Raw genomic sequence first — 27,534 nt, forward strand, 5'->3', positions numbered from 1 at the left:
AGGGTGTGTAAGTACTGATTCCTGGTACACCCAAACAAATATCACCCTAAATACACATCAAACTTGTGCCCCACCTAGGTACGTCTTCATTTGTGGGAAATGCTCACTTCCCCAATTGTATATTTCTAGGCAAGATGACCTCTGAGTTGTAGCCACTCACTGTCTAAACCCCCTCCTCACAAACCGACAGTGTGCGCTAGCCCACATACGACCAATCATAACTGTCTTTAACAACAGCAGAGAGGTCATAAAAATCTCTCTGTCAAAAATGAAAAATTTTAGATAGCACTATCTTTTGGGCAATGAAGTCATTCAACCTGGCAGTGCCCAGGACAAGCATTTTAAATCATGAGCTCATGCCGGCCATTCTCACTTACACCCTAGAGCGCATTGCTAATGAAACAGGAACTTCCATCAAGCTTCAACAACAATCCCTAGATTCCCTCGTTAACATGGTTGTTGACAACCGTATGGTGCTGGACTTCTAACTCCCTAAAGGAGGAAGAGTGTGTGCCATGGCTAATACCTCCTGCTGTACTTATATTAATATCACAGCCAGAGTAGAGGTCAATATTCAACACATTCTTGAACAAGCATCTTGGTTAAAAAGGCTACAAACCACCCTCTTATCTGCCAGTAATCTGCCTGGCATTACCAGTGACTAAAAGGGAGGGTGTTCTCACAACTGTTTAGCTGGTTATGGCCCCTAGTTCCCCCTATCTGCATGATCCTCGCCCTTCCATTTGGCCCTTGCATTTTTAATTGTCTCGTAAAGTTTGTTTCTTCCAGACTTGGAAAGCTACATTTCCAACTGGTAGCAGTTTAAGGGTTCCAGCTGATCCCCTGAGAAAAAACAATACAGAGGTTCCATCAAGGCCCCTAACATCGCCCCTTTTCAGCATAAAAAAGTTAGAAAAGATGAGACCTCCATCCCAAGCCGCCTTCCTTTTTTTTTCTTTTTAAGATTACAAAGAACCTATTAGAGGAGGGATTGAAAACCCCAGTCAACACTCTTTCCCCCCTTTCTTTGTCTTGCTAACCACAGCCCGTTCTGAACATCTCGTGGCCTTAGTGGCCTTATGGTTACTAGACCCCACGCGCTCCGCAGACAATAAACTTGCCACTTTGTTTCCCTTGCGATCAGTGTCCGTCTTATTTCAATCGGCTAATAAGACAAAACAAGAATCTGAGTGGCGTTCAGTTCAATTTGAATTCTTATGCACTGCTGGTGGGAATGCAAAATGGTACAACCATTTTGGAAAATGATATGGTGCTTCCTTAGAAAGCTAAAAGACAAATACCATATGATTCAGCAATCCCACTCCTAGGAATATATGCTAGAGAAATAAGAGCTGTCATACGAATAGACATATCCACACCCATGTTCATTGCAGCATTGTTCACAATAGCAAAAAGATGGAAACAACCTAGATGCCCATCAACAGATGAATGGATAAACAAACTGTGGTACATACACACAATGGAGTACTATGCAACGATAAAGAACAATGATGAATCTGCAAAGCATTTCACAACATGGACAGCATTGTGCTGAGTGAATCAAATCAATCACAAAAGGAAAAATATTGTATGAGACTATTACTATAAAAACTCATTAAAGGGTAACACATAAAAGAAACAATCTTTGGTGGTTACAAGGGAGGGAAGGGATGAGGATAGAAAAACACTAGACAATAGATAAGTGGTTAACTTTGGTGAAGGGTAAGACAGTACACAATACTGGGAAAGCCAGCACAACTTGTCCAAGGCAAGGTCACAGAAGCTCCACAGGCAATCCAAACTCCTTGAGGGACCAAATTACTGGGCTGAGGGATGTGGGGACCGTGGTCTCGGGGGAACATCTAGCTCAACCGGCATAACATAATTCACAAAGAAAATGTTCTACATTCTACTTTGGTGAGTAGCATCTAGGGTCTCAAAAGCTTGTGAGCAGCCATCTAAGATTTAGATATCCACTGGTCTCACCCAGTCTGGATCGAGGGAGAATGAAGAAAACCCAAGACACAAGGGAAAGATTAGCCCAAAGGACTAATGGACCACAACTGCCACAGCCTCTATCAGACTGAGTCCAGCACAACTAGATGGTACCCGGCTACTACCTACCAGTGACTGCTCTGACAGGGATCACAATAGAGGATCCCAGACAGAGCTGGAGAAAAATGTAGAACAAAATTCTAACTCACACACACACAAAAAAAAACCAGACTTACTGGCCTGACAGAGACTGGAGAAACCCCGAGGGTATGGCCCCGGGACACCCTTTTAGCTCAATAATGAAGTCACTACTGAGGTTCGCCCTTCAGCCAATGATGAGACAGGCTCATAAAACAAAACAAAACTAAAGGGGCACACCAGCCCAGGGGCAAGGATTAGATCGCAGGAGGGGACAGGAAAGCTGATAATAGGGAACCCAAAGTCAAGAAGGGAGAGTGGTGACATGTCATGTTGGTAACCAATATCACAAAACAATATGTGTACTAACTGTTTAATGAGAAGCTAGTTTGTTTTGTAAACCTTCATCTAAAGTATAATAATTAAAAAAAAAAAAAAAAAGATGTCTTTAAAGTTTTAAAAAGCAAAGATGTCACTTTGAGAACTAAGGTGCACCTGACCAAAGCCATGATATTTTCAATCATTTCATATGCATGTAAAAGCTAGACAATGAATAAGGAAGACTGAAGAAGGATGCTTTTGAATTATGGTATTGGCACAGAATATTGAATATACCATGGACTGCCAGAAGAATGAACAGATCTTGAAACAAGTACAGCCAGAATGCTCCTTAGAAGCGAGGATGGTGAGATTTCTTCTCAGGTACTTTGTACATGTTATCGGGAAGAACCAGTCCCTCGAGGAGGACATCATGCTTGGTAAAGTAGAGGGTCAGTGAAAAAAGGAGGACCCTCAACAAGATGGATTGATACAGTGGCTGCAACAGTGGGCTCAAGCATAGCAACAACTCTGAGGGTGGTGCAGGACCAGGCAGTGTTTCTTTCTGTTGTACACAGGGTCAGTATGAGTCAGAGATGACTGGACGGCACTGCTACAGATTGAACTGTGTCTCTCAAAAAAATGTATGTGAACTTCGCTAGGCCATGATTCCCAGCATTGTGTGGTTGTCCACCATTTCGTCTTCTGATGTGATTTTCCTGTGTGTTGTAAATCCTACCTCTACGACATTAATCAGGCAGGATTAGAGGCAGTTACATTACATGGGTCAGGACTCAATCTACAAGATTAGGTTGTGCCTTGAGTCAATGTCCTTTGAGATGTAAAAGAGAGAAGTAGGCAGAGGGATGAGGGACCTCCTACCACCAAGAATGAAGAATCAGGAGGGGACTCTGCATTGAGAAGTTCCTAGACCAGGGGAAGGCTGATGACAAGGACAAGGGCCTCCCAGAGCCAAAAGAGAGAGAAAGTTTTCCCCTGGAGCTGGCACCCTGAATTTGAACTTCCAGCCTCTTAAACTGTGAGAATAAATTTCTCTTTGTTAAACCCATCCACTTGTGGTATTTGTTATAGTAACATTAGATAACTAAGACAGGCACCTCACAGCAACAATAGCAACAAAAACAAGCATTTCCCCCACCACTTGTCTCTCAGTTTGTCCTCCCGTGGTGGCTTGTGTGTTGCTGTGATGCTGGAAGCTATGCCGTTGCTATTTCAAATACCAGCAGGGTCACCCGTGGTGGAGAGGTTTCAGCTTCCACACTAAGACAGATTAGGAAGAAGGACCTGATGATCTACTTCTGAAAAAATTGGTCAGTGAAAACCTTACGGATAGCAGGCGAACATTGTCTCATAGAACAACAACAACAAAACAAGCCCGTTACCATTGAGTTGATTCTGAATCATAGCGACCCTACAGGACAGAGTAGAACTGCCCCATAGTTTCCAAGGACCACCTGGTGGATTCAAACTGCCAACCTTTGGGTTAGCAGCCATAGCGCTTAAGCACTACGCCACCAGGGTTTCCCAGAAATCAATCAAAATGCTCCTTATAAGTGAGGATAACCCACCAACCACTGCCGTCTTGGGACGTATTAGCACGAGGGACCATTCCCTGGAGAAGAATATTGGGCTTGTTAAAGTACAGGGTCATCAAAAAAAAAAAAAGTAAGACCATCAATAAGATGGACTGACACAGTGGCTGCAATAATGGGCTCAAACATAGTCATAATTGTGAGGATGGTGCAGAACTGGGCGGTGTTTTGTTCTGTCATACACAGAGTCGCTATGAGTTGGAACCAACTCGATGGCACATAACAACAGCAAGCATTTCCCCAAGGAGTCCCTGGGTGGTGTGCAAAGAGTTAAGAGCTGCATTACTAGCCCAAAGGTTGGTGGTTTTGAACACCTAGAGGTGCCTCTAAAGAGAGGCCGGGCTATCTGTTTCCAAAAGGTCACAGCCTTGAAAACCCTATGGAGGGCAGTTCTCCAGGGCAACTAACAATAACAAAGCATTTCCTAACTGTGCTCCAAAGGACATGATGCTCCATGAAAAAATCAGAGATTGGGAAACTCATACACTAATGTGACTAAGGTCACAATGAACATTAATAAATGCATGGCCCTGAGAAGTCATATGATAAAGAAACTAACTTTGTTTAACCCAAACATTTCTCAAACATCTTTGAACACCAGAGAACTCTTTTTTCTTAATAGTTTTCACTGTTTCTCATGTGTACTCAGAGACAACACAATCAACAACAGGGTTCAGTAGCCATGATTCAATATCTACCGAGCACCAATTATATACAAAGCGCTTTGTTACGTTTTGAGAGAAATGCAAAGGTGAGGAGACAGTTCTTATTCTTTCTTCAGGAGGTTCACCTCTTGGCCATTTGGTTCTGCATCTTAAAAGGAATTGGTCTCAAAAATCACTGTCTACTAGGTTCATTTCCAGTCCTAGGGTTCACTTAGGTCCTTACTAGGTTCATTTTCAGTCCTAGGGTTCACTTAGGTCCTTTCCTCCATGAATATTCCAAGTGGAATAGCTTTGAAATAGGACAGACCTGTGCTCAGAATCCAGCCGTGTGTTGACACTGGCCATCATCGCTTTTAAATTACAAGAGGGAAGCTTCACCAAAAGAGCCTTACGGTTTTCTTTGGTGTCTTGGAGGGAGTCTGAAAGGATGACTTCATGGAAGAGCATCGGCTCCTGGATACACTGCTGTGTGCTCTTGAGAAGGGTGGCGTGGAGACCTCTTCCTCCTCCCTGCTAGAGTCTGAAATCTCTGCTGCTGGTAGAAACTCTTCCTCTTCTTGCTCATTTTTGTTATTACCTAAAAATCTGGATGTTGAGAATATTATTTTCTTATATGCAGTGTTCGAAGTCTAAATAAGACAAGCTTCACGACAGGTCAGTGTGGAATAAAGGTACTGTCACTTCTCCCCTAACATCAGGTAATACAGGATTTCTCCACTTCTTCGGCACTTACTACTGACACACTCTGCTAAGTGCATTATTACATTATCTCACTGAACCCCTTAACTTCATCAGTTGTGTATTATTAATCTCATTTTACTGCTGGGGAAATTGAGACTTAGGTTAAATAACCTTCCCCCATCCAGGTCTATCAGAATCAAAGCTCATGCTCTTAGGCACCCACGACAGGGCTTCCCACCACCAGTCTTGCAGAGCATGAGATTACGGGGCTCTGGAAGCCACCAAAGCCCAGGGCAGTGTTTTTTTCCCCTTCCTAACTATGACATTTATGTAAATTTAAGGTACTTACGGACAAACTAAGTGAAAGGTAAATTTCAGTGGATTAGCAAATAACAGTATAAGAGACTTTAAGGGAAAAGATAATAGATATCATAGATGGCAGCTATACATGATTTTCTGCCTGTCAAGAAGCAGCCTTACTGAAGCTGCTGCCTAATCCGATTCAAAGCCAAGGTAGAACTCTTTCTGTTGACACGATGGGGAGTAGACGTGGCTTCATTCTGAGCTTCTGGTTCTTCTACCTTCCTGTAAGATATCACAGCAGAGTCATGGAAAGCAATTCTGGGCACGAAGGATCAGCAGCAGGTACTAAAGTTAGCTGGACTGACTGGCTCCTACTCTTTTCAGAACTACTTTGGAAGAACTAATGACATTTTGCTAAAAAAAAAAAAAAAAAATTTCATACTTGAAGCTTGAATCAAACACAGAGGGAAAAGTTGGCCTGAAGCTTATCATTTAAATCAGAACCACATCCACATCTCCCCACCGCCCAGGAGAAACCAGAATACACTAATCCCAGGCAGCTCCTTGTCCTGTTTTGTTTACTGTCCACCCAGTTCAAGGTTAGCAGAAATGCAGGTATAATTCAATATAAAACATTTACTGAGCAACTAATTATATGCCAGAAACCCTGGTGGCGTAGCGGTTAAGAGCTATGGTTGCTAACTTTTAAAAGGTCAGCAGTTCAAATCCACCAGGCGCCCATTAGAAACCACACGGGGCAGTTCTGCTCTGTCCTATAGGGTTGCTATGAGTCAGAATTGACTGGATGGCAACAGGTTTTACAGGATTATATCCCAGGTATTAAGAGTTTCTGCACAGGAAACGTAAATATGTAATTTCTGGTTTGTCCCATTTTATATGTATAGCTTATCTGCAAACACTATCTAATGTCAAACTGCAAAGTTTGTTCTAGAAGCATTATCGTTTTATACCAGATATATTTGAGAATGATTTTTCAGTTTAAAAGAAAAACAAAAACTAAGAAAATGACTTAAAATGAAATCCAGGACTGTGAAGCAATTCAGGTTTGGAAAATTATTCCCAAGAACTGTAATCCCCAAATGATAACCAGGTGTATCAGAATCATCCAAAGAACGTTTTAGAAATATAGATTCCCGGGCCGCATGCCTGAAGATTGATCTGCTAGGTCTGGGAAGAGGCTCATAAATCTGTATTTCAGAAAAGTTCCCCAGTGATTCCGTGACAATCAGGTTTGCAACCCACTGCTCTAATTTTTTCCACAGTGGCCCACACCTTTCACATCATGTACAGGATCTTGATTTGCTCTATGGGAGGCAGGGTAATGTCCCCAGTTACCTCTTTTTGATATTTTCTGGTTTCAGGACCACATCAGACACCACCAAGGATTTCCGTCCCCCACTGATAGGGGTAAGTGTTTTATCCTCAGTAATATCTGTGGCTTTCAAAACTGGGACTCGGGTTCTCAGGGTCATGTGACATTCAGGTGAACACTTCTTGTTGTCCTTGGTACAAGGGGATTTCAGAGCTGGAGACGAGGTCTGAAGTTCATCAGGCTGAGGCCTCTTACAAGGTGAGGTGACCTCAGAGAAGGCCACCTTCCGCTTAGTTCTTCCTGGAGAACCCAAAGAGGCACAGGCATTCTGCCGGGAAGTGCTAGAGTCTGGTGTCCTCGGGAGACCTAAGCCCAAGAGAAATCACCACGGACATGGTGTAAATTTTATAATTAGCACTATTCACACCCCTAATCTCATTAACTAAATTCATCTAATAAGGTTGTACAGAGACATGATTTCTCCTTATTTTGGATTATTCCATGCTTTCTTTTCCCATGCAGGTAACTTTAATCATTTTTGGTCTTTTAAATTTCATGAGTGATTTTCCTAGTTAGAACCACAAGTCAACTGTTAAGCTAGCTTTTGTAGATAAATGTTCAGCAATCAGGTTTAAATCCCAACGTAATCTATGACAGTGGTTCTCAGTGTGGGAGGTCCCTGGGTGGTACACACCGTTTGTGCTTGGCTACTAACTGAAAGGTTGGCAGTTCAAACCCACCCAGTGGTACCATGGAAGAAAGGCCTCATGATTTGCTTCTGTAAAGATTACAACCAAGAAAATCCTATGGAGCGCAGTTACTCTGTAACGCTCACTGATTCAATGGCAATGGTTTGGTCTCAGCGGAGGGTCATGGGGTCATGCACCCTCCCACTCCACTCCAAGGCATCTGAAAATATTTATACTAATTAAAAATGCACTAGTGCCCCTATTGAGTAACCCTAAGTTCTAGATTTTTCTTAATCCAGATTTTATTTACCAATAAATGACAGATTCCTGGGGGTAATCAACTGGGGATAGGAATGGCTATTAATACCCAGGACCACATGGGTCTGCTCCTCCCTCACCATGACCACAGGTGCCAAGGGCCCCAGTCATTCTCCACAGATATCAACTGAGCTGTTAAGACAGGAAGGTATGTGCCAGGTGCTAGGAAGAAACAAAAGCTGGATGAGACTCAATCCTGGTCCCTATCCAAGACACTCAAGTCCAATAAGGAAGACGGACTTTAATGTCTGTAATATCAAGTAAAGTAAGTGTCCTGCAATACATAAGCACTAATAAAGATGGCTTTTGAGATAGGCCTTGAGAGGAAGATAAAATTTCAACAGAGTAGAAATGGGAAGGTGAAAGGATGTATCAGGAGATACAGGAGGTATCGATGTAAGCTAAGGAAACAAGGCAGGAAAGCACTGAGCACAGGGAGTTTACTTTAGTCACATGCATCAAATGTGGGGCATAGTTACAGGTTAGGGTAGAAGAGCTATGTAGTATCTGTACATGGATGCTTATGGCAGCTTTAGTGAGTCACCAAAATCTAGAAACAACCCAAATGTCCTTACACTGGGACTGGATAAACTGTGGTACATCGATGCAATGGCATACTACTCAGCAATAAAAAAGGTACAGATGTGGATGAATGCAACAACATGGATGAATCTCAAATGCATCAGGCTAAGTCAAAGAAGCCAGACTCCAAAGGCTACGTGATTCCATTTATATAACATTCTGGACAGGCAAAACCAGAGACAGAAATCAGATCACTGTGAAATAGGTGATGCGAAGGGTTAACTACAAAGGGGCCCAAGGAAATTTTGGAGTGTTTGAACTATTCTGTATCTTGGTTATAATGGCAGTTACACAAATATATGTGTTAGTCAAAACTTACAAAACCATACACTAAAAAGGGAAATTTTACTGTATGTAAATTACATCTCGATAAACCTGACTTTGTAAAAGTTATCTAGAGCCAGATCTTAGAGGTCTTTGAATGTGAAGCTACAATTATTCAGTTCGTAGATATGTAGGTGACTGTTGTCCAGACTGCTATAAAATGTCCCAGACCCCCCAGACCTCTATTAATTTCACATCTTTTTGTCAAAACAATTCACCCAAAATATTCTCACCATATTCTCCCTCCTCCAAGTACGTAACTGTGTCAAGTCTAAATTCTCCAGCCTAACTTTCAAGGTCTTGCATAATCAACAACCAAAAACTACTACAATAATTTCTAAATGCTAGTATTACAGATGATTCCTTTAGTAGTTTTGTATCTTCCAAATGTTTTATGTATTTATATTCAGCCCACAAAACCCATACTGTACTAAGGAGCTATTAGGTATACAAATAACTTAAACCAAACCCGTTGCTGTCAAGTGGATTCTGACCTATAGCGACCTTATAGGACAGAGTAGAACTGCCCCATAGGTTTCTAAGGCTGTAATCTTTCTGGAAGCAGACTGCCACATCTTTTTCCCATGGAGCAGCTGGGGGGTTCCAAGCGCTGACCTTTCGGTTAGCAGCCAAACGCTTTAACTCCTGCACCACCAGGGCTCCTCACAAATAACTTACACCCAAATAATTTGGCCCTGACACAAAACATTCGAAAGGACTAGTGACATATAACAGAATGAGGACCATCTCTTAGAACTTCCATGGAGTGACTTTCAAATACATTATTAAGTGAGAAAAACAAGGTAGAAGAGAACATAGCCACCAGCTATCGTACCGGGTTGAGAGAGAATGAGAAATAAGAATGTTTGTGCATCTGCTGAGTTTTGCAAAACAGAACACAGGAAAGACAAACCAGAAAGTAATAAAATCAGTTACATACAGAAGATGGGGGAGAAACGGGAGGAGGATAAGGAAAGGAATGGGGCTTCTCTGAGTATACTTGTTTTAAATAGTTTCAGCTCCTTAACTGTATTACTGTTTCACATGTTTAAACTTGAATGAGAACTGTTTAATAGATCAAAGATTGGCAAGCTTTTTTCTGTAAAAGGGCCATATGGTAAATATTTTAGGTTTTGTGAGCTACTTCCAAGCCTTTTTCACATTTTTGTTTTGTTTTTTAAAAAATCCTTTAAAAATGTAAAAAACCATTCTCAAGTTGAAAGTTGTACAAAAACAGGTAGGCTGGATTTGGCTCATGTGCTGTAGTTTATCAACCCTGTATTAGATAATAATATTGTATCAATGTTAAATTTCTTGTGTGATAATTCTATTGCAGTTATATAAGAGAATGCCCTTGTTCTTAGGAGACACATGCATGTGTGTATATATCACATACATATGTATATATATACATACATGTGTACACACACATATACATATCTACCTATACACACACAGGGAGAGAGAGAGAAGAGAGATAACAGATGGAGCACAATGTTCAAAACTGGTGAATCTAGGTGAAGAATGGAGCCCTGGTGGCAGAGCAGCCACCAGCCACTCCTTAGAAACTCTATGAGGACTATTCTACTCTGTCCTATAGGGCCACTATGCATCAGAATTGATTCCATGGCAATGGGTTTGATTTTTTTTTTAGGTAAAGAATATATGAGTGTTTATTGTATGATTCTTGCAATTTCTGTATAGGTTTTAAGTTTCTGCAAAACACTTGGGCAGGAGGAAAGGGGAGATAAAGTGACCTCTGTGGGCTACAGGATAGGTAGGATTCATAGTCAAGTGTAAAGCAGGGGGAAGGAAAGAGCAGTGAAAATCGTTCCAGGCAGGAAGAATGCTGAATGAGGGTCTGAAGGCAAAAAGGGTCCCAAATTCCGGAAATGGAAGAGATGAGACCAGCCCAGACGAGTTCACAGAGAAAATGGTAAAACAAGGATGAATAGTTGTGGCCAGATTTCCAAGGGTCTTGCCCAAGGTCTTCTAACTTCAAATCCTGTATCCTTTCCCTTTATAACAGTCTGCCAAGAAAGTCTAAAATTTCTCATTTATTATCAAAGGAGGACCCTAGGAAGTTTTCTGGGCAAGGAAGTAACCAAAAAAAAAGTAGTGTTTCAGAAAGTTCATCCTAATTCTCAAACCTTATTTTCTACCACTTCTCAAAGCATTCTCACTTTAGCCAAGTCTCACACGTATACCACACTCATTCTTGCCTAAATATTGTTCATTCAGGCTACACCTGTCCCCTAGTCCATTAAATCCTAAACACTTCTCATGGCTCCACTTTAATAGCACACGCTAGAGATAAGAAGCCTTACTCTAGTATCATTTTAGCATCTACTTGCTCTGAAATTGTTTGAGATTTTATCTCCTTACATGATAAGCCCCTTAAGTTCAGAAGCACAGGGGCCGTCCTAGATTTCTTCTTCTCCCTCATTCTTCTAGACCTGCACCTTGGTATTAGTTAGATGCTCCTCTATGCTTCCAAAGGACCTTGAATATTCTCAATACTAGAAGATATAAAAGACCATTGTGACTGCTGATTTTTATGACTCCCCCAATGAAAATGTACAGATGGGTCTTTGTGTCCCAAGGCCTAGCACATTGACAGTACTTAAAATTTATCGATGCAAAAAAAAGGGTTTTTGTGTTTATCTTTGTGTGTTTAGTACGACACTAGACAACAACAGGGATCAATCTCAGGGTGAAGAGAACCATAAGGGTCACCTGGCCAGCCACCCAGGAATGAAAATTTCACCATATGTCCAATCAGTACCTGGCCCAGTGCTGTACTAACTCAACACTGTCACTGGAATTAATGCTTTTAACCATATTCCTTTAGCCTCAACATTGCCCACTGTGACCCATTTGCACTTACTGTTGAGCTCCAGCCGCTTCCTTGCCCTTGGAGTAACGGAATGGGTAGGAGTTTGGCAAGATTTGGAGGCGGAATGCCTTGATTCAATACTTCTGACCACTTGCTCTGCTGTGGTCCAAGGAAGGCTATCTATACTCCTAGTCTTGGTTCCCGCGGGCTTCTGGCACCTGGGACTGCTTTCTCGTAGCTTATCTAAATTTGCAAGTAGTTCTGGGGACAGTGGTCTGAACTTCTTTTCGTTCCAGGATAGTTTCATAAAGAGTGTCTTTTCATTTTTCAAATCCACAGGTATCGCTTCATCTGGAGCTAAAGCTACTACCTGAATTTAGGAAGTAATGGGAGGGAAGAAGACATCAGGACCAAAAAAGCCAAGGAACGTTCCACCAGAGCTATAACTGAAAAACATTTAAGTCCAAATCTGTGCCTGAGACATTACTTTTTTGTCTAAAGAAGCAAAGACATGGCATAGCATATTGATAGAGAAAACCATGAGAATAGTTAATACTTACTGAGCATTTACTCATTTAATCACTAATGGCGTTAAATGTGTCAATGAAATATCCAGAGTAAATTATTCCTGTTTCCCTTTTGAAATGTTTATTGGCTTCACCTCTTGACTACCACTCCCACCCTAGTTCAAGTACACATCATCTCGCTCCTCCATTACTTCCACAGACTCCTCCTTAACTGATATCCATACCCAACAATGCTTTTGTTTTTCCAGTCTATTCTATTCACCTATGACAAATTTTCCCACAAAAGCTTTCCTAAGCTCAAGAGTCTTTCCTTGTCTCACTAGTCTATAATGGCTCTCAACTGTAGCAAGATCAGATTGCTCATCGATTCTGCCTCATGGTGACCCCATGTGACAGAGCAGAACTGCTCTATAGGGTTTCAAGGCCATGACCTGCTGGAAGCAGACTACTAGGCCTGTCTTCCGAGGCAACTCTTAGCCAACCTTAGCTATTTGTGCCATTGAGGGAGCCAAGATCAGATTACTGGTTTACAATACCTTCTAAAATCTAGTTCAATCTCACCCACTGAATGCTCAAAAAAAAAAAAAAAAAAAACCAAACCCATTGCCATCAAGCCAATTCCGACTCATAGTGAACCTACAGAATAGAACTGCCCCATAGGGTTTCCAAGGAGTGGCTGATGGATCTTAAACTGCCAACCTTTTGGTTAGCAGCCAAGCTCTTAACCATTGAGCCATCAGGGCTCAGTACTCCTCAAAATGGCCTTCCATCACTGGTCAAGCTGGGCTTGTCAGGGTTCTGTACTATCCCATCATCTACTCCTGCCTAAAGTATCCCTTCCCTCTCCTCTGCCTTTCCAAATCTACCTAACCTGCTGTTTCAACTTCCACACCTGCCTTTCACTACTTCAGCTTTCTCTCTTCCGTTGATTTTCCTCAGAGATAACACTATCTTATAGCATATATTACGTGGGCCCACAGACTGGAAAAATCTGAACACAGCCCTGCCAGGCCAAAGCCTCTCTGCTCTACCATTAAACTAACGCTCTAAATCACCATACAACCACAGTTCACATAATGATCTAATCCTACCTTTGAGACCTGAAATAGCTCCAGGAATAATCAATATCTTCAGAATTCAAAGAGGAGACCTGGTGGCACAGTGGTTAAAGCGCTCAGCTGTGAACCAAAAGGCCAGCAGTTTGAAACCATCAGCCTCTTTGCAGGAGAAAGATGTGGCAGTCTGCTTCTGTAAAGATTTACAGCCTTGGAAACCCTATAGGGCAATTCTACTCTGTCCTAGAGGGTCACTATGAGTCAGAATCAACTTGACCACAGTGGGTTTTGTTTAGTTTTCAAGCTGGTGTCTCAAATTCAGCCTACAAACCAGCAACTCATTCACACTCATTTATCATAAAATCCTGTAACACAAATTTGCTAGCAGCAACTAGCACGCTACTGATTTACTCAAGGTGAAGTCCTCATTTAAGCAATCATATTTAGCTTCACAATGCTTGATGCCTGCCACAATCACAGCTAAATATAGTTTCCCACTGAGATACATTTGCTAATTCCTGCTCATCCCTTAGGTCACAACCTAAATGTCACTTCCTCTAGGAGGCTCCTAACACATGGTTAAGTGCTCTCAATAAATATTTGTTGAGATTAAGCAGGCAGGCAAGTAGAGAAGCCAGGTGAAAATTCATTTCCTATGGGGTAAATCACAGCCAGTAATATTTTTGAGGTCATGCAGTTTAGGAGACAGACAAAAATAAGTTTCACAACAGAACTGAAGACCAAGGCACCACCTACCCGCACAGGGCCAATGATGGCCTCAGCATTAATGTTGCTGTCACAGGCAGGGTAATCATACCAGAATATCTCCTGTGCTGCAGGCTTCCGGCCCAACAAATGCTGTTTACGCACAGGGACTTCGCAGAATCGGACACACCACTGTACTCGAGCACGTTTCTTGGAATAAGGTTCAGAATCTATGAGAGAGGTTAGGTGTAAAGAGGAAGAATAAGAATATTTGCAAACACACCTACTAAAATAAACTTATTGACTACTTCCTATGTGCCAGATCCTGTTGTAAACACTTGACATGCATCGTCCTCATAATAACCCTACAAGGTAGGTGCTATGGCTATCCCCCTTTTACAAGTGAAATGAAGTTCCAGGACCATAAATAATTTGTCATAGGTCCCAAGCCCAACCAGTAGTAATCTGACTCCACCCATGCTCTTCCCACTTTGTGCCACTTCTTAATGGTGCTATCATCCAACAAAGGGATTAGAAAAGGTGTTTGAGAGGAGCTACTCAATGGTAGTGAAACAAAGCTGGGCTGCTAACCAAAGTAGCTGGAACCCACCAGCCATTCTGCGAGAGAAACCAAACCAAATCCAGTGTCGTCAAGTTGATTCCAATTCATAGCAATCTCATAGGGTTTCCAAGGCTGTAAATCTTTATGGAAGCAGACTGCCCCATCTTTCTCCCACAGAGCAGGTGGTGGGTTCAAACTGCCATCCTTTCTGTTAGCAGCCAAGTGCTTTAACTACTGCACCACCAGGGCTCAAAGACCTGTCAATCTGCTCACGTAAAGATTGTTGTTGTGTGCTGTCGTGTCAATTCTAACTTATACCAACCCTTTAAGACAGTAGAACTATGCTATAGGGTTTCCCAGGCTGTAATATTTATAGAACAGATCATCAGTCTCTTTTCCCAGAGTGGCTGACCTTTTTGGTCAGTCAGCAGCTGAGCTCTTAACCAGACCTCATCAGTAATTATAAAGAAGCCATCAAAAAGCTGCAAAGTGAAAATCTGGGCAAGGACTGGCCCATCGGCCACTGAGACTGAGATGACGTCTCGTAAACGTATGCTTACATCTTCAGCTGTAACATCGTGATACACAGCTGATATCACTCCACAGCAGCATCAGCTCCCAGGGAAAGGACACACACTCTCGAGTGCCACCATCATGCCCCTTCTCTTCCTCAGCTCGCTTGAGAGGCTGAAGCCCTCCTACGGAGCAGCACACAATGATCCTAAAATCTACGCTCCAAAGACCAAACTTCTGCTCATGTGCTTCCCACCACGGACATTACTTTGATGCAGATTTTCTCTGTGCCTTGCAAATACCCCTCCGATCTGTGTAATGTAAAACATCTTTACCCATCACGCCATCGGTTCCTTCTTTTAGGCAGACAAACCACCACCAGACTACCTAACTGCCACAATCTTCCCTCTCCTGGCTCTGGGAAGATGCAGTTTTACATAGCTTCAAATTACCATCTTTCTTCTTAATCTTACTTTTGGAGTCCCATCCCATTCCCACCTTCCTGTGCTCTCCGGTTTTGCAGAAGGACAGAAGCTTGGAAATCCAGTTGAGGCTGTGAACGTGGGCTCATAGGCTCTGGTTAACACTATCTTTCCTCTTACTCCTCCAGCAGTAGTGGTTTCCTGCACTTACTGATCTCAGGGCAACATTATCCTCCCCCTTTTGTTCCCCCAGCCTTTTCAACAATTGTAATCAAAGCCCTCTGAGTAAAACACCTGAGGTGTTTTTATTTTCCTGATTGAACACCAACTGGTACACCTTCCCTATCTGATTTATCTCCTGTCTTGTAAAGAAGGGAACCCTGGTGGCGTAGTGGTTAAGCGCTACGGCTGCTAACCAAAGGGTTGGCAGATTGAATCTGCCAGGCACTCCTTGGAGAACTCTATGGGGCAATTCTACTCTGTCCTGTAGGGTCGCTATGAGTCAGAATCCACTTGACAGCACTGGGTTTGTTTTTTGGTTTCTTTTGAAGAGGCTAGAGGCCTGGTGATGTAGTGGTTAAGAGTTTGGCTACTTATCAAAAGATTGGCAGTTCCAATCCACCAGGTGCTCCTTGGAAACCCTGTGGGGCAGTTCTACTCTGTCTCAGAGGGTCGCTATGAGTCAGAATTGACTCAACGGCATGGTTTTGGTTTTTGTAAAGAGGTTTCACTTGCAAAATTCATTACTGACTTCCACATGCCAAAATTGTAGGACACATCTCTATAGCAGTGCAAAGCACCTATTTTTTTTCCATTTGTCCTTTCCCCAAATCCCAAAAATTTGGAAATTCCAAATTTGGAATTCCGAAAATTTCAAAAACATTCCTAAAAACAACAGTAAATCTAAATTCTTTATCCCTCTAATCCCATTTTACCCAATGCTGTGGTAAGTGCAAAGGTTCACTAGATGGAAAAATATTGTTGTTGTCATGTGCCGTCGAGTCCGTTCTGACTCATAGCAATCCTACGCTCAACAGAGCAAAACACTGCCTGGTCCTGTGCCATTCTCACGATCATTGTTATGCTTGAGCCCACTGTTGCAGCCACTGTGTCAATCCATCTCATTGAGGGCCTTCCTCTTTTTTACTGATCCTCTATCAAGCATGATGCCCTTCTCCAGGGACTGGTCCTTCCTGATAACATGTCCAAAGTATGTGAGACAAAGTCTCACCATCCTTGCTTCTAAGGAGCACTCTGGTTGTGCGTCTTCCAAAACAGATTTGTTCATTCTTTTGGCAGTCCATGGTATATCCAATACTCTTCACCAACACCATAATTCAAAGGTGTCAATTCTTCTTCGGTCTTCCTTATTCATTGGAATGCTTTCGCATGCATATGAAGTGACTGAAAACACCATGGCTTGGATCAGGTGCACCTTAGTCTTCAAGGTGACATCTTTGCTTTGGAAGAAGGTACAACTAGTGTTTAAGTGACCCCACCTCAGACTCAAAGGTACCCTGTATGCTACTGTGAACACAAGAATCATCAACTTCCCTTCTTCCCCACCAATTAGCACTTCCAAACTATTCATGTCAAGAAACAGTTTTCACTGCAGCCCCAAACTCACCATCTTCAAACAATTCAATCAATTTAGCAACATATGGATATTGTTCACAATCGCCTGCAATCAGCACGAACTGTCCAACTTGGATGTGAATCTGAGTTGAACAACCTTCTATTTTCACACACATTTCACTGGAAAGTAACAGAGAAGCATGCAAGGAAATCACTTAGGGCAGGTCAAGATCTTCAGACTCTCTGGGCAGAGGAAAATGCTCTCAGCTGGAAAATTCCCTAGTTTCTCTCTGCTGACCACTCTCCTACTAGGAAACCAATTTACCTACTTACATGCAAGACTAGAGGAAATGGGTTGGATGAATTGTTTTGAACAAGAGAAGGATCCAGAGGCTTTAATATGAACTCCAACTTCTCTCAGTAATTGACACAGAACAACAAAGACTTCCCAGACACAGAACAACAAAGACTTCCCAAGGCTCGAAAGCTGCCCAATAACCATATTAAATTGTTCAGAGAGCTCAACGGCTGGGGAGGACATAGTACTAAATCTAACTCTACCCTGTTATCCTGCAGAATTACAGAGAGCCCCCCTTAAATTTATATGACATTATCATAGATTAAAAATTTTATTAACCTGTCCTAACAAGTTCTTCCCCCATCACAAACTGCTATATTTATGCTACCATAAGACAGAACCCCCCCCTTACAATCAGTTCTTATCTATTGCCCCTCAATCCTCAATCTGTAGTCACTAGAACACTCTGGATATAACAGGCTGGAAGGGAAGGGACAGGAAGAAGTTATACTTGCAAAATTCGTTACTGACTTCCACATTGCCAAAATTATAGGACACATCTCTATCATAGTGCAAAGCACTTATTTTCTACCTTCCCTTTTCCCTTCCCTCCCCTCCATTTCTAGGACAACCCCACCACTCACTTGTAGGTTTGGTAGTGTAGTTTTCGATCCAACAATGGTCTGCCAACCCATGAGTAAGTTTGTCTGGTCTTCAGTCTGGTGGTGTAGGATGCCATGGCTCCTGTGTAAAAGTCACTGAGTTACATGACAGTGCTCTATGGATTCTAGGGCATAGTCCCTGCCTTCAGTGAGTTCAGCCTTCTTTTCTACCCTGCTGGAAAAGCCCACACATTTCAGACTTAAAATTTCCTGTGAAGGAAAAAGTCAATCTCTAATCAAGATTAAACACAGGCAATTTAGTGTCATCTGTGTCTGTCTTGGAGCCCTGGTGGCACAATGGTTAAGAGCTCAGCTGCTAACCAAAAGGTTGGCAGTTTGAATCCACCAGCACCTCCTTGGAAACCCTATGGGGCAGTTCTACTCTGTCCTATAGGGTCGCTGTGAGTCAGAATCCATTCAACAGCAATCGGTTTTTTTTGTTTTTGGTATCTGTCTTGTACTTTGCTGTTCACCTCAACCCACCCAGGGATACAGGGAGGGAGAGTTAATACATAAGAAAAGAAATATAAAACTTTAGAAGTACTTACTAGGTAAGGGACACAATGTTAGGTGTGAAATACATACAATATGGAACTAATGACAGTGATACAGTGATTTTAAGTATCTTCACAACACTTATAATCTAGATAGAGATCAAACATAAATGCCCTAAAGCAATGTTTCCTTGCTCTGTTCTACAAGGCAATTAAAACAACAGCAAAAACAAAGGACGACCTACAGTAAGAACTGAAAGAAAGTTAAGTATTAGTGGAAGTTAGAGGTCAGGTCTTGTGGGTGGGGAGGAAGGGCTGAATACTGAATAACGAGTAGGTGCAATGAAATGAGGGATTCCAAGAAATGGAAACAAAAACACGTAAGCTGCTTTTGGGAGAATGACAATGGATTTTATCAAGTGTATCTTCCCACTTATATTAAAAAAAAAAAAAATCAGGGTCACTAACCTGTACTGCTCTGGCAGTTGGACAGTATTTTCCTTTGCAGCTGACAGGTCCTGGATATGAGTATTGTAAACAGCTGAAACGAAATACTTGCATTAAAGTATATGGAAAAAAGGACATTTTTAGTGTTAAAAACAGAAACGTGAATGAAAACCTATCGGATAATCATCTTTATAATTTGGAAACTGAAATCTACTAGATCTAATAATAATTCTGGCCCATTATCTTAAGCTTAAATAACTAAAAAAAAACAAAAAACAAAAAACCTTTCCTCTGAATTCAGTGTTTTTCTTATGGAGCTAAAATCTGGCAAAACTGGGGTTGAAAAAAAAAACTCAAAGAATTATTCTGAATTCCTATAGAAAGTCCATTAACACCAGTCTGTGTTGAAAACGACAGAGTTAGAACAGCCTATCAACATCCTAACTAAACAAGCTGGTTTCCTAAAGTTCAGTGGCATTATGTCTCACATTATTTTTGAGAACCTTGACTCACAGAAGATGTATGAACGATTGTTATTATGTACATTTATGTACAGTATAATTACAACACACTTCTATTAAAACCAAGCTAATTTTAATTAAGTACACTGTAGAAATAACAGATTGATGAGTAAAAACAGAATACTTGTGCTCAAGTAACAAATGAATTTGGATGCATAATATCCAATAATCTTTTGGTAACAATTAGTAAAAGTACTTGAATCTGAATAATTGTTCAAGGAAATACATAACTTATAGGGTCACTATGAGTTGGAATCGACTCAACGGCAATGGGTTTGGTTTAATGGATCATGTAACATGGAACGATCAGAAGTAAACTGGAACTCTTCACCTTTTCCACAGTGAAATCAAGCCAAATATGCTACGAGACACAAACGATTCAAGTAAATTGCAGTACCCACTAAGATCTCTCGTTAAAATGGGAAAATCGGAGAGTGTTTTGTAGCAAATTAGTATTTCCCAGCAAACTTTCTACAATTCTTAAATAATCTAATTGTAGGACAGTCTGATTTCACTGTCACAGTGATCTTATTTCAAACCAACAAACGGGCATACAGAAAGCTTGTCTCCATACCTATACCAAAAAAAAAAAAAAAAACCCCAGTGCTGTTGAGTCGATTCCGACTCATAGCGACCCTATAGGACAGAGTACAACTGCCCCATAGAGTTTCCAAGGAACACCTGGCGGATTTGAACTGCTGACCCTTTGGTTAGCAGCTGTAGCACTTAACCACTACACCACCAGGGTTTCCTCCATACTTATAAAGTACTCAAATTCATGTTCTCAACTGTTTTAAATCCAGGTTATATTGCAGTTTACCACAGCAGGTGTCCTCTTCCAAAAACTAAGGCAATATTCATTTTCTAGTAGACCATGGGCTGTGTGCAATGAGACCAGCCAGTATATGGGTGTATGTGTGAAAGGGTGGGTGATTGTCCCTAGGCTGAGCAGGTGACGAAGGGAGGCTAACTGGACTGTAGAACCTGCCTCCACCTCTGCCTGTCACTCAGCTTCAGGCCTCCTTTCCAAACCTCAAAAAGACCAAGGTTGTTACTCCTCTCAGATTTCTGCAGTTGCTATCATCTCTTCCTACACGTCTTTGCAGGGATGGCTCAAGTTTCAGCTCCAATGTCACTTCCTCAGAGAGGTCTTTGCTGACACCCGATCGAATGTTACGCACTGCCCCTCTTTATGCTATCCCCCGGGGATCATGTTCCATTATACAACCTTATTTTACTTTTCATCAAAGCAATAACCATTATGCTATTTTCTCTGCTTCCCACATTAGAATGTAACTTCCAAAGGAGCAGAGACCCTATCTTAAGTCATGACTGCATTCCCAGGGCCTAGGTCAGGACCTGGCACGTAGTAGGTAAAAGACTGACTGAATGAAATGAACTGGTTTTTAAAATCATCAGGAGGCCAAGCATCAGGAATGAAGGACATAGAGCAGCCGGAACTCTCATGCCCTGCTGGAAGAAGTGGGTATTGGTACAATCACTTTGGAAACTAGCAGCATCTACTAAAGCTGAACATACGCATCACCTGCGATTCAGCTGTTCCATTCCAAGGGATATACCCAACAAGAATACACACATATCATCAAAAGGCATAGACAAGAATATTCCTAGCAGCATTATACAGCCATGAAATTGAAGCAACTACAACTCCATGCAACTATGTGGGGGAAACCTCGGGAAATATAGTTGAGCTTAAGAAATAAGACACGAAAAGAATACAAACTATATTGGTTTTGTTTACGTAAAGCACAAAAACAGACAAAAGTCATCTGTGTTGTTAGAAGTGAGAAGAGAGGATAACCTAGGTAACTGAAAGGAGACATGGCAAGGCGACTTCTGGGATGCTGGTAATGTCGTTGCTTGATCTGGATGTTGGATCCGTGGGTATATTCTCTTTGAGAAAATACATTACCCTCTACATTTATGATTTGTGCACTTCCCCGAATATACCTTATTCTTCAGTGAAAAGCTCAAACGTTAGTAGTTCTTCTGAAGAAGCAGCATAAGGAAATCAGAGCCTCTTGTACCCCACTCTTAGACCAATCCAGCATTTCATCTCAGCACAGACATTCCCCAAGAGGGATGGTGGATGGAATAGGAAGACAGGCCTGACTTGGCCATGCAAAAGGCTTTGGCTTCTATAAGATAACCCACTACAGGCTCTGGATGTCACAGATACTGGAAATCTGGAAGACACACACCACTCAGTCCAGAGGCCACACCCAAGAAAAACAGATCATTGAGTTGCAGTAAAAACAATGATACCTAAAACCAAACCCATTGCCCCGTTGAGTCAGATCTAACTCATAGCAACCCTCTGCACAACAGAACGAAGCACTGCCAGTCCTGTGCCATCTGACAATCGTTGCTATGCTTAAGCTCACTGTTGCAGCCATTGTGTCAATCCATCTCCTCGAGGGGTCTCCCTTTTTTTCTATAACTCTCCACTTTAGGACAAAGTAGAACTGCCCCATAGGGTTTCCAAGGAGCAGCTGGTGGATTTGAACTACCCACCTTTTGTTTAGCAGCCAAGCTCTTAACCACTGTGCCACCAGGGCTCCAAAAAACAATGATAGCAGATATTTATTTCACCAATATGACAGAAGGCTGGGCCAAAGCTCTTGACACATTTATCTCATTTAATCCTCACAATAACCCTAGAACAATGCTGGTACACAGTAAGTGCACTGTTGGTGCTCAATAATAAATATTTGCTGAATGAAAGGTAGCTGCTATTATCACTTCCAAGGTATCCAATGTTATACAGAATGACAGAGCCTTAACTGACACTCTGAACATCCAGATTCCAGTGACTATGCTCTTAACCACTTCTCCTTACTGAGAAACTGGATAATGTCAATAACACATGCCAATGAGAGCTCACTTTTGGTATGTTTATTATAATAAGTTAGGTTTCCTAACCCATCGAGTGGCCAACTGAATCTCAATTTCTTTACCCACAAAATGAGGATAAATTTTTAAACACCCACTGTGTGCCAGGAACTATTCTACGATTGTTGAAGATTAAGTGAAATGCATAATGATAAATTCACTCCCCCACTCCCTTAATCCCCCTTCCATTTATTTGTAAGAGGCAATGGTTTTTTTTTTTGTTTTAATAATATCATGAGTGTTACAGAACTCACATACAGTTAACACAAAATTTTGCATTCCATTTAAGGGGATTCATAAACCTTTTAAAGTCCCAATACTGTCCTCTGTTACAGTTAAAAGCTGTTGCAGAGGGGTTTGGCTAACTATGCTCGCACATCCAAAACCTCCACTGGCACTCACAAGCACCCAACAAAACAAACAAAGGTCATTTTTTTACAGACAAGATAAAATTAACATATCCAATCACTGCGTTTCACAGATAGTAGCCCAGAAGAAAACAATGCTTTTTTTCCAGCTGACGCGTTTTGCCCTCTATTCCGGGATCAGCCTAGAATAATTGGGAAAAGCGCCATTAAAATTTTCTTCTGGAAAAAAAAAATGTGAATTAGAGCCCAGCAGTAAAGAGCAACTAATCCAGAAAAGACCTGGGTACTAAAAGCGACCCAGACTTAAAAATGTTTTTGTCTGGGCAAAATCGCTACATCCATAAAATGGGGTAATAACTTTTGCTGTTCCGCCTTCCCTGTAGTGCAACACTGAGGCTCAAAGCAGGAAACAGATGCGAGTGCATCACAAGGGGCAACATAGACGGAAGGAACAGTTCCGAGCATTGCTGAGAGTCCGAGGGCGCTGCTGTAGGCTTCCGGCTTCCCCAGTGCCAATTCTCAGTCCCTGGCGCAGCAGGAAGCATTTTAGGAGTTGGGATGGGGAAAAAGACGCCTTTTGCCGGGGTTAGAAAGGTGCCTGGCACTTAACGGGGGCTTAGTAAATGTCTGCTGAATGAATTAGTGAATATGTGAGTCTGTAGAGAACACCCTCAGTTCTAGCGGCTCAGGTCTGCCTCCAGCCCGCAGACTCACCCGGAGACCGAAGCTTCCTCAGGCTGGGCGCAAGCCCTCTGCTTCCCCCCGCCTCCGCTTCAGGAGCTCCTGGTGCTGCAGCAACTCTAAATTGCCCCAGCTGGACGCCTCCTCTTACAGCCACGAGGATCGCGACCAAGCCGAACGCCACCGGCAAAGCCGATGCCTCGCTAAGGACGGCAAGAAGAAGGTGGAGAAAAGAGAATTTCGCGCCAAACGACGTAGTCCCGCCCCCAGGCTGTCTCCGTGTTACGACACCAACCAGCTCTCCCGTCCCGCCTACGTAGATTGGACGCATGACGTACGTCTGCCGACGTGCAGCAGCCATCATTGGTTTGGGCGGGGTTTCTGTTCACGGAAGTTAGTTCCTTCCACATCAGAGTTTCCGGTTTCAAAATGGTCGCCTCGGAGAGTTAGTGATTTTTCCATCCCCATCGAGTTTTTTTTTTTTTTTTTTTAACCTGGATGTGACGTATTAAAGGACCCGACGGAAATAGAGCTGAAGGCTTTCTAAGATGGCGAACCGTACGGTGAAGGATGCACACAGCATCCACGGCACCAACCCTCAATATCTTGTGGAGAAGATCATTCGGACGCGAATTTATGAGTCCAAGTACTGGAAAGAGGAATGTTTTGGACTTACAGGTGAGCGGGAGCGCGCGCACCGCCTCGGCTGCTTGTGGCCCACCCCCCCTGGCTGGGCGCTGAATGGGATTGGCCCCTGGGGGCAAGACTGGCTCAGTGTTGGTGGGTAGGATTGGAGAGGAGTGTGTCATGAAAAGGAGCCCTGGTGGAGCAATGGTTAAGCGACAAGTTCGAACCCATCAGCCGCTCAGCGGGAGAAAAGATCTGGCGATCTGCTCCGTAAAGATTTCAGCCTAGGAAACCCTATGAGGGGCAGTTCTACTCTGCCCTATAGGGTTGTTATGAGTCAGAATCGACTTGACGGCCACGGAGCTTTTTTTTTTTTTTTTTTTTAACCATTAACGAGCTATCGCTTAAGAAATCAGACTGCAAGTTCTTTAGGATAAATTCTGTATTAATATATTCAGCATTATAGCTAAACAATTTATAGCTAGGCACTGTGCTGAGTACTAGAGATACAGGTATATGGATGAACAAGACAGACACAGTCAATACTATTAATGAGTTTATAACTTAGCAAGGCAGGAAGTATGAAAAACGAAAGTATGATGAGTAGTTTGAAAGAAGCAGCAGAACGCAATAGAAATGTACGACAAGGGAACCTAACCTAGCGTTGGGAAGGAAAAAAACCCACTGCCATCCAGTCAATTCTGACTCATAGCGACCCTAGGACAGAGTAGAACTGCCCCATAGCGTTTCCAAGGCTGTAAATTTTATGGAAGCAGACTGTCACATCTTTGGCCTGCCGAACGGCTGCTGGGTTTGAACCGTTAAACCTTTTGGTTAACCACTGCGCCACTAGGGCTCTGTTGGGAAGGGAAGTGGTTATGCTTTTCAGAAAAATCGGTCTTTTTGTTAGGAGCTGAGCTGCCTCACGTAGGTACTTAGCGTTTTATGTATATTATCGCATTCAATCCTCACTACAACCCAGTTGAGCTGACAGACTCAAAGAGAGATAAAATGACTGGCCTAAGATCACACCGCTATTGTTTGAGTATTGGCAACAGTGTTGGGAGGTTATTATTGCCATTCTGTGGGAGAGACTTACTCGAGGTTGTGTAGCTATTGAGTTTTTTTTTTTTTTTTAATTTTTAATCCAGCAATTTTTTCCCTAGCATGATGGTGATGAGCGTGGACTCTGAAGTTAGACCGCTTAGATTTAAATCCAGGCCCTGTAACTTTTTGGCTCTGGGCCTGGAGCAAGTCACTTAACCTTTCTTAGGCCTGAGTTTCCTTATCTAAAAGTAGAGAACAATGCTAGAACTTAGGTCATGGTTTGCTGTGAAGATTAAATGAGATAATATGAAATGCTTAGCAGAGCACTGGGCATATAGTAAGCCCTCAATTAGATGCTACTATTGTTATTTTTATGGAGCTCTGGTGGCACAGTGGTTAACAGCTATGGCTGCTAACCAAAAAGTCAGCAGTTAGAAGCCACCAGCTGCTCCTTGGAAACCCTGTGGGGCAGTTCTGCTCTGTTCTGTAGAATCGCTATGAGTCGGAATTGACTCAGCGGCACCAGGTTTAGTTTGGTTTTGGTGTTATTATTGTTATTAATATGCACTTGCTCTCCTAATACTAAACTGTTGGTGAGTGTTCTGGAGCACCAACACGTGAACTGACTTCTTTCCACTTCACACCAGGATAAGCTTAACCCTGAAGTATCTGAGATGGCACTTGATTTGTTTTTGTTTTTCTTTTTTTAGCTGAACTTGTAGTTGATAAAGCCATGGAGTTAAGGTTTGTGGGTGGCGTTTATGGCGGCAACATAAAGCCAACTCCCTTTCTGTGTTTGACCTTGAAGATGCTGCAGATTCAACCCGAGAAGGATATCATTGTAGAGTTTATCAAAAATGAAGATTTCAAGTGAGTGTGATGTTGACTGGCTAATACAAAAGCATCGTTTTGGACATCCCAGAATTGGACTTTGGTTAAGAGGAATGAACATAGTATCTCTCATTTCCACAGAGACTTCCGCTCCAGGGTTTTGCTCTTGAGTCCTTGGGTTTGTGTTTTGCCTGTTCTGATTGAATTGATATTCTCCTTTACTTTCTTAATCTTGGTAACTTCTCCCCCAAAAAAGAGGATTTCTTTACCAATTCACTGAACATACATTAAGCAGCAGTGAGGATCTAATGTGTTGGTAGGCACTGGATACTTTAGGGTGAAGAAAACAACATAGTATGGTAGATAAGAGAGAAAACCATGGTGTTAGACAGGTCTGAATTTTTATCTAGACTTTATCTCTAATTAACTGTGACCTCAAAGAAGTTGACGTAATTTTCTAAGCTTTATTTTCTTTGGAAACCCTGGTGGCGTAGTGGTTAAGTGCTACGGCTGCTAACCAAAGGGTCAGCAGTTCGAATCTGCCAGGCGCTCCTTGAAAACTCTATGGGGCAGTTCTACTCTGTCCTATGGGGTCGCTATGAGTCGGAATCGACTCGACAGCACTGGGTTTGGTTTGGTTTTGGTTTTATTTTCTTTATCTGTAAAATTCGGATAACAATACCTACTTGTAAGATTGATTTTAAAGAAGATAATGCATGTAAACCACTCAACACAGCATCTCTTACGGGATAAACACCCAGGAAATGTCAGCTGCTGTAATTGTTTATCATTCATCATCAAGGAGCTTACAGACTACTATATGAGACAGAAATCATAGCTTATTACATGCCATCCTCTAAGGGCTTTTACCCTCACAACATATAATAATAATTCATTTAGCCCTCACAACAGCCCTGTCAATAAATGTTATCCCTATTTTACAGATGAGGAAACTGAGGCACAGAGAGTTTAAGTAATATACCCAAGGCCAAACAGCTAGTAAGTGGCAAAGTTGCTTCAGAGTCTGTGTCTTTTGCTGTATTATTCTGCTTATTTAAGAAACAAATGGAATACAGCGTGTTAAGTATTTTTATAAGTGTATATAATATGCTATAAAAGAAGGAATGTGGGGAGAGGGGAGCATCTAAATCAGCCTGGGGTTTGGGATTCTCAGAGAAAGAAAGTGATTCATAAACTGAGTTTTGGAGGAGGAAGTGTAGAGTGATAAAGTTGGAGGCACAGAGGCGTGAAGAATACCATGTACCTCAGCTACAAGTAGTCCTGCGTGTTTTAATTAAGTCAAGTTGGCGCGTAGGATAGTAGCAAAGTCAATAGTGAGATTGAAGGATGGGCTCCAGGTTATAAGTGATTTTTTTATACAAAGCTAATGGTTTGGCCTTTATCTGGAACTATGGCAAGTTATGAAAAGAACTGAAATAGAAGGAGTTATTATTGTGTTTTCAGATGGTTGCCTCTGGCAGCAGTGTGAAC

General features: G+C 42.2%; 2 protein-coding genes across 2 annotated transcripts in view; one reads left to right on the plus strand and one right to left on the minus strand.

The window, feature by feature from the left end:
- ORC1 (origin recognition complex subunit 1) overlaps nt 1-23,821 on the minus strand; it is a 44,607-nt gene extending 20,786 nt beyond the window's left edge. The window contains exons 1-9 of the mRNA XM_049879242.1: nt 23,572-23,821; nt 19,077-19,149; nt 18,097-18,196; nt 17,207-17,334; nt 14,130-14,312; nt 11,847-12,161; nt 7,070-7,412; nt 5,891-5,995; nt 5,122-5,314 (exon numbers count right to left, since the gene is read on the minus strand). Coding sequence (XP_049735199.1) covers nt 5,122-5,314; nt 5,891-5,995; nt 7,070-7,412; nt 11,847-12,161; nt 14,130-14,312; nt 17,207-17,334; nt 18,097-18,191 — 1,362 coding nt within the window. The 5' untranslated portion in view covers nt 18,192-18,196; nt 19,077-19,149; nt 23,572-23,821. The remainder of the gene's footprint in view (nt 1-5,121; nt 5,315-5,890; nt 5,996-7,069; nt 7,413-11,846; nt 12,162-14,129; nt 14,313-17,206; nt 17,335-18,096; nt 18,197-19,076; nt 19,150-23,571) is intronic.
- Nucleotides 23,822-24,026: 205 nt separating this feature from the next.
- Nucleotides 24,027-27,534, plus strand: part of PRPF38A (pre-mRNA processing factor 38A) — a 28,851-nt gene continuing 25,343 nt past the window's right edge. Inside the window, exons 1-2 of the mRNA XM_049879269.1 lie at nt 24,027-24,216; nt 25,923-26,082. Of these exons, the coding sequence (XP_049735226.1) occupies nt 24,087-24,216; nt 25,923-26,082 (290 nt within the window). The 5' untranslated portion in view covers nt 24,027-24,086. The remainder of the gene's footprint in view (nt 24,217-25,922; nt 26,083-27,534) is intronic.

Source organism: Elephas maximus, chromosome 3 (assembly GCF_024166365.1).
Source record: "Elephas maximus indicus isolate mEleMax1 chromosome 3, mEleMax1 primary haplotype, whole genome shotgun sequence".
Lineage (NCBI taxonomy): Eukaryota > Metazoa > Chordata > Mammalia > Proboscidea > Elephantidae > Elephas > Elephas maximus.